Source organism: Charadrius vociferus, unplaced genomic scaffold, assembly GCF_000708025.1.
Source record: "Charadrius vociferus isolate BGI_N301 unplaced genomic scaffold, ASM70802v2 scaffold743, whole genome shotgun sequence".
NCBI classification, from domain to species: Eukaryota; Metazoa; Chordata; class Aves; order Charadriiformes; family Charadriidae; genus Charadrius; species Charadrius vociferus.
In genome coordinates, this window is record NW_009647747.1 from 789491 (window position 1) to 796966 (window position 7476).

Consider the following 7476-nt stretch of genomic DNA (forward strand, 5'->3'; position numbering starts at 1 on the left):
ATCGGTGGGGAGCGATTGTGGCAGGAAACGCGATGGCGAGTGGGTAGAAGGTAAGGTATTTGAATGGGTAGATTGAAACATTTTCTTCAGTAGGAATATTCCTGTGTAACATCAGCTGTGACTGTGTTTCCCTCTTCTTACATATCTAATTTTGTGAAATATTTAATAGTGTGACAGTATGCTGGTTTATGCTCACAGTAAAGAAAAAAAATCTCTAAAATACTATTTTATTTAAACTTATTGATGTATATGTTTGTATAGCTTTTTCTTTGCCATTTTTGTCTGAAAAGCTCGCAGAAGTAAGAAAGCTGTCTTTACATAATGAAGTGAAAATGGTACTTAGAGAATCTTCCCTTCCCCAAAAAGGAATAAATGAATTTTAAAAGTGGCTTCTAAATGTAAAAAGCATTGATTTTTTTTTTAAATTTTTTTTTTTAGGTGGTCTGTGTAGTATACTGTACATGGAAGTGAGATTTACAGTCCACAAGCTACATATCTGTTTGCTGTTAAAAAATAATTAAAAAAAATACTAAAAAGCAAGAAATTAAGACCATTAGGAATGTTTAACACAAACTGCCGTAAAGTTTAATCTTTTCTCTGGCGGGAATGTAGTGTATAGTGGAGAACTCTGTAGTAGAATAATATCAGGGTCTTTTCTAAGTGAACTACTGCAACATGCATGTATATTGTGTTTATACAGATGTATATGTAACCTCAGAGATTAAACGTCAAATAAATACAAGAAAATCGCAAAGAGAGGAGAGGCAGCCGAGGCTTTCCATCCGCAGAACGAAATGCTGTCATGTGCAGTGTGGGTTTGGGAGGAGAGCGCGGCGGTGCCCTGTGGGTGTTGTCCCAGCGGGGTGGCAGCACCCCGCGCGGGAGGTTACGGCGGAGATCCCCTCTATGCCTGTGTTTACTCTGAAAACCACGTGCGGCCCCGTGGAACGGGGACCGTGCCCCTGCAGTGATTTCCTTTGTGGTACAGTGCACAAACATCTTCAATTATATACGCATTAAAATGTTTGTTTTAAGCTCGAAGTGCAATGGCTTTTCTCAAATGCAGAGGAGAGCTGGGGATTTTCCTCCCGGTCCCGAGAAGGGGTTCCCGCAGCCGGAGCTGGGGCTGGAGCGCCAGTAAGTAGCGTGAGATTTGTTTGCTGGGGAGTCGCTGGGCCCCGCCTTGCCCCCGGCCGACCCGGGCTGCGGAGACTCCTGAGCCCGGCCCGAGCTGCTGCCCGGCCCCGCTCGCTCAGCGCCGCCGCCACACGTATGTTGTCATCCCCCTGTAAGCTTTTAGCGCTCTATTGATTTGTTCGTACTGTGTTCAGACTTGTCCTTGTAAACGTAGAGACGTATGTGGCTTCATTGGCAGTTTACAAGCAAAAGATGACATGATGAGACACCTCTGTGAAAATGTTGTGATGCTGGAAGTCACCGTGTATGGCGAATGGTTCCCGTGTCTGCTTCTCCAGCAACTTCTTGACGAATCCCCTCCCCGTCCTCTGTATGTATTAAACTTCCCGGTGTAAATATGCTTGTGAAATAAACCGGAATTGCACTGGAGAGTCTTGGTGTCATGGCATCAGCCTGGTGGGGTGTAAATAATTGCCTGCTGCCGAGTTCGGGGCCGTCAATCTGCAGTCTTTTCACTATATAAGAAACTTTGTTCTTTCCATTTGAAAGTTGGCGTGAATGAGAGCGGAGCGAGTCCCCATCCGAGCAGGCGGGGGGGCACAGTGAAGGGACTTCAGCAAAGGTAGGAGGATACTGAGGATAAAGTTCTCTTACCTCCCAAAACACCCTCTCCGAACCAAACTCGGGGACGTTCCTCCAGAAAGTGCCCAGCACCGCGGGGCGATGCTCTGTCCTCCTCCTCTCGCCTTCCCCCAAAGCGAGGAATGGAAATAAATCAAACACCGAGGTTTTCCAGAGGCGCAGGGCAGGGTTGCTAAATGTATTTTGGGTTGGAATTTGCGATATACCTTATTTTTAAAGTGGGGGTTGTGTGTGGCTGCAGAGGCAGCCCAGTGCCGGGGGGCTTGAGGAGGGGCCGGGGGCGGCCGCTGCGGCGTCAGACACAACCTCACCGGCCTCCAGAGGGAAAAACCCACAAAGGCGCGGTGCGAATCCTCGATCCGCGAGGTGCGGGAGTGCGTTCCAACACCGGCGGCTGCGGTGTTTCCTTCCAGGCAGAGCGGGGCGGGCGGCGGGCAGGACGCCGGCAGCGCCGGGCGAAGCCTCACCTCTCCCCTCTCGGCTGGCGGGCGGCGCTGAGCCTTGAAAAATCAATACTTGGGAGCCAGGAGGGAAATATTTCCAACCTCTAACTAGAGAATGTATTTTGACAAGGCCAAGATAATCCAAGCTGCACGGGAGAAAGAGAAAAGAAGACTCATTTTTAAAGCTTGACACTTCAAGGTGTTTTTGTGCGATGGTTTAGAGAGAGCATCGATACGTACAAATACCAAAGGTCAAAAAGAAAAGCCAGAAGAATTTCAAAAATTAGATGCTCTGGGTTTGCTGTTTACTTCGCAAAATATGGACTGTTTGATTTGTGTAGAGCCATGGTCGACTGTGGCGAGCTCAGTGTTCCCTGCCGTCTCCTCATTTCATAGAAATGAGAATATACTAAAGCCTAGATTATACCTTAAGCAATTTACCTACGAAAAGTATGTGCCTGTTTCCTGCTATCTGTCTGCATTCAAGGACGTTAATTGGTTTTGATTTGGCATGATTGCATTTTGATGCAAAAAGATCAATATTTTTTTCATTTGTGCGGCATCATTTTTTGATAATTGAATATGTGGCGGTGTGCTCGGGTACGACGCGGAGTGCTCCAAAGCCCTTCGGGGCCCTTCTTCCACTCCTTGACCACGGTGTCCGTGGCACCGAGCACCTGCCATTTCTGGGGGATGAGTTCGGGCTGATGGCGCTGCCCGTGCTGCCGGCCTTCCCGCCGCATTCCCACATTCTTGCGGCGCTGCCGGCGTTCCTGCGGTGCGGTGCGCTGCAGGCGCCTCCACCTTGGGTGCATTGCCGGGGGCCGGCGAGCGATGGGGTGGTCGGGCAGTCCCCAGCCCAGCGCTGCCGTTGGGGCACCGACCCCGTCCCGGCTGCGAGCCCGGCAGGGCGTGGGCAAGGGCCGCGGTGGAGGAGGTTGCCCTCCTTGGCGTAAGGCTGGGCACGGCCGTCCCCATCGTAAAAGCACGGCTTTGGCCGAGAGGTTTAAAATCACATCAAGGTTTATTTTGCGTGGGGAGCGCAATGCGGAGTGGTGCGTGAGATCAGGACGTTGCACTGGATTCGTTTAATACTGCTCCGAGTAACAAAACCGCCCTGAAGTGTCACATAAAGCCCAGCAGCGTCTGGCATAACCTTGGGGGGAGGAGGAGGAGGGACGTGATACCCGCGCCGCAGCTGGAAGCGTGATGGACCGACCGGGATGTTCATGGCAGCAGCGAGGAGCACACGGCCAAAGGTAAGGAGGGGCAGAATCGGCCCCGTTGGGCGCCACAGCCGGAGGAGGTGTAGCACCGGGGACGGGTCGGGACATCGTTAGGGATGGAGCGGCTTGACCGGCCTTCAGAAGGTGCACGGGGCTGGAGGGAGGGAGGGAGGGAGGGATGGACAGACGGCTCCTGGCACAGAGGAGCGGAGGCAGAGGAAGGGGCAGATGAGATCAAATGGGAAGGTGCTCCCTTCCCCGGCTTGAAAGAGCATGCATTAAGGCTGAGGGAAACGAGCCAACCTGAGAGAAGGTGATGGAGATACGGAGCGATGGACTTGTACATTATTAATTGCGTATGCGTGATTGTCTCCCAACTGTCACACGATATTCTGCCTGAACTGATGCAATGGAGATTGGCTGTCCACTAATTAGCGTTATTGGGAGTAACATACTGGAAACGAGAGGTCATTTGAGATTTATAGGAAAAAAAAACTCTAGAAAAATTATACCGGGCGCTTCAAATCTGCTGCCCGCAGTTGCATAAAGCACGAGGGAGAGCTCCCCCGCGTTCCCGCGTCACGGCTCCTCGGCCGGGGGCTGGCGGGGGACGCGCTGGGCCACGAAGGGGCTCTGCCGGTGCCGTGTCTGTGCCTCTGGTCCAGAGGAGCCGCGTCCCGTCGGCAGCGCTGCTGACCGCAGCAGGAGCCGGGTCGCGTGGGAAGCGCGTGCGTTTGGTGGACGTCTTCCTCAAAATACGTCAATCACGCCTAAACCCAAAGCGATTTGAAAATGCAGATCACTGAGGTCAGTGCAAACTGCATCAGATGTATCGATCAAAGATTTCTTCCAAAGAGCGTAATGTTGCGGTTGTGTGCGGCGTGTGTCTTGCCGGCCATCAGCACTCCTTGCAGCTGACTCAGAAATCCACCCTCGTGTGTCTCGCTCCCCCCAGCCCGCCGGGGAGGGGGGCTACCGCCGCTCCTGCTGCCGGGGGGAATTCCCCGCACGTGCTTTGCAGGTTCCCGGGACAGGCTCACCGTGGGATGCGAGGTCCACCCTGCGCTCCCATTTCCCCCCACACACACCGGGCAGTCACCCGCTTCGAGCAGCGCAACCCCCCTGTCCCGGGACCAAGGCAGCCCTCCCCACGGAGCGGGACACGGCCACGGAACCCACCGGCGCTCGGGATGCTCCTCGCTCGGGATGCTCCTCACTCCTGGATGTGCCCCGTCAGACGCAGGCGGGAAAAGTGCTCAGAATATGAATCGTTTGCGAGTGGACTGGATTTGGTTTCAAACAGTGATTTTTGTAGCCACCATACTTTCTCGGCTTGATGAGTCCTATGCCAGGAAAGACGTGTAAATGGAAGACTTTAACACGCTTAGCAGTAGCTTACGTATTTAAAAGCCAATGCATTAATAGCAGCAATTGGAGAGGACCCAAAGGCGTTTTGTTCTCTGGATGCTGCAGGAGCATCCATGAGCAGCCAAGGTGCAGAAGAACCCAAAGTCGAATACATCTTCTGGACATCACCTCGCAAGCTCCAAAAGCTCTGCGAGTTACGTCTCCCTTTGGAACAGCGGGTTCCCGGCCGGCTGCGGCCCTCGCATCTCTCCATCCCGCCCCAATGCCGGGAAGGCACAAGCAGGGAAAAGGTTCCTCCTTGTGCCCGTTCCCTCCTGTGGAGGGGCAGCAAAGGTGGCGGCAGCTTTGCCCTCTCGGGGGCGTGGGAGGTTTGGGGATCTCGAGGGCACCGGGGAGCGCACGGCAAAGGCAGCGGGGCTATGGCAGGTGTGCAGCCCCCAGTTGCAGCTCAAAGGTCTGCAAAATTGTCCCTCGGTGGGACTCGTGGGATGTCGGCTCTGTAGGAAACTCAAGAGCATCCCGGTGTGTAAGTTAAACCCCTCAGACGGTCCGTCCGTGCACACGGGTGGAAGGAGGGCACATCTGATGACATCTTTGCCGCTGTGGGCTGGTACCGCCGTCCCCGGCTGTAGCGCGCGGTGAGGGAATGCAGAGGGTCCCGGGTGCCCGGCGCGGGGCAGGGACAGCGCTCCACGCGGCTTCCGGGGACCCGAGGAGAAAGGAAAGCAGGGGTTGCTTCTGTTCTCCCAGCAAGCTGTCCGCACCGTGCCCGGCTTTTAGCAAACACCCGAACTTTTCCAGCGATAATACTTTTGCCTGAACAAAAAAATATCAGTAAAAATCTGCATCAGAGCCTTCAGTGTGATAAATTGACACTTGATGGCAATAGTTGCCTGGAGTGCTCTTTGAACAGGAGGGCTCCTGGGGAACTTCCCTCTATCTCTGATGTCTGAAAATTAAAAATTAATCCTGTATGAAAAATTAAAAGGTGAAACTTTCTGCTGCAGCAGCATAGCTTTTTGAATGTTGATTTTGTTTTTAAAATGAAGGCTGAATGACATCTACGGGAAGATCGCTGTTGGTTGTTACATTTAGAATATATGATTTTAATTGATTTTTGTAAATTGGAAACCTATTTGCAAAGGACTGGAGTAGCTTAAAATGGGGGGGGGGGGTAGATATTTATTTACTGAAGTAACTTTAAACAGGCATTTATTCACTCCTGTAGAGCTACTCCCAGTTTAAAATACGGTAAAAGAAAACTGATGGTTTTGTCATAAATACGGTGATGGAATCTTCACATCTTGCAAGTTTAAACTTGATTTTAAAAAACCCAACCCACCCAACCAACACTTTCTGACACCACGGAGTGCCTCCTGCCCCTCGCTGCTCAGGCGCGTGTCCTCGTGCGCTGTGTTGGCAGTGTCACCGCTCGGTGCCACCCTCTCGTGAGCGGTGCCGGGGGAAAGCCGGGGGTCCCGGTGGGTGCCGCGGCAGGGCTGGCCGCCGGGCAAAGCTGCTCTACTTGTTCCCCCTGAGGTGAGACTCTGAGGTCCAATCATCTGAGTGATTCTCGCAAGAGTGTTTCTTCTCACAAGTTTATCCAGAGCCAAGGGGGAGAGGAGGTGACTGCCGTACCGTTTTTAGCAGTATTCGCATTCCAATCTCACCTTCTGCAAGTTCACTTTAAGAGACCCATTTCTTCATCTCCTGCGTGGCCTCGGACTCCACGGGTGCCGTCGGCTGGCCTGGGCAGGAGGCTTCGGTCTCGGCAGCCTGGCTGACCTCCTCCTGGCGTGGCTTTACCTGTCCGACCTGCAAAGGCAGAGCTGTGAGAAGGTACCCAAGTGAGAGAGCTCTGCTGGGGTGTGCTGGTAGCTCAGCTGTGCCGTGACTGCCAACACCCCCAAGGTCCCCTTCGAGAACCCACTCAGGACCCGACGCAGCGTTATGGCATTTACACCTTCAGTAACTCAGAGATTTTTGACTTTATTTTTTCTCTTACTCCCCAACAGCCCCTGTCCTCACACCTTGGTTTAAGAGCCGGCTGGAGGAGGAGGAGGGCAAGAGGCAGGAGGACTGGGAGCGGGATGAGCCCCGGGAGCCGACGTCTGCGTGAGCGGGAACCCAGCGCTCGGAGAAGGACGGCAAAGCGCGTGTGGCGGAGCGGGAGCGCTCGGAGCCGGCACCAGACACTGCGGGACCGAACCCAAATCCCAGCGCGATCTGCCAAGACGTGCGGAGCCGTCTCCCCGGGCTCGGGAGCCGTGTTTTCAAACCTGGGTAATGGGTTTTTTATGAGAGCGGACTGCTGGGCCTCCTGTTAGCTCTGCCAAAAAACCTCGGGGCCAGGCAAAGCCATTTCAGCAAATCGCTGTTTTTCTGGAAAAGGCCGTTACTCGGCTAGCCAAGGTGACGCTGGCGGAGACCGCTCCCCATCCCCGCCGAAGGCAGAGGCACCCCCGGCAGCGCCGGTGTGGGGGTTTGTGTCGCGTCCCCGGGCTGGGGAGGGGGTGCGATGCTCTGGGCTGGGGCCGGCGCTGGGAGACGGAAGCCCTCAGCCTCCTCCTAATTTGGGGGGGACACCTGGGCTGCGGGTCCCGGGCAGCGCGGTGGAATGGAGCTGAACGGGCATTCACGCCTTCCCCGTGGCTGGGACA

At 54.0% G+C, this 7476-nt stretch overlaps 1 protein-coding gene across 1 annotated transcript in view; it reads left to right on the forward strand.

Moving 5' to 3' along the window:
* Positions 1-2929: 2929 nt before the first annotated feature.
* The window catches only part of ST8SIA3 (ST8 alpha-N-acetyl-neuraminide alpha-2,8-sialyltransferase 3), a 55271-nt gene continuing 50724 nt past the window's right edge, over positions 2930-7476 (forward strand). Inside the window, exons 1-2 of the mRNA XM_009882049.1 lie at positions 2930-3005; positions 6832-6931. Of these exons, the coding sequence (XP_009880351.1) occupies positions 2930-3005; positions 6832-6931 (176 nt within the window). The remainder of the gene's footprint in view (positions 3006-6831; positions 6932-7476) is intronic.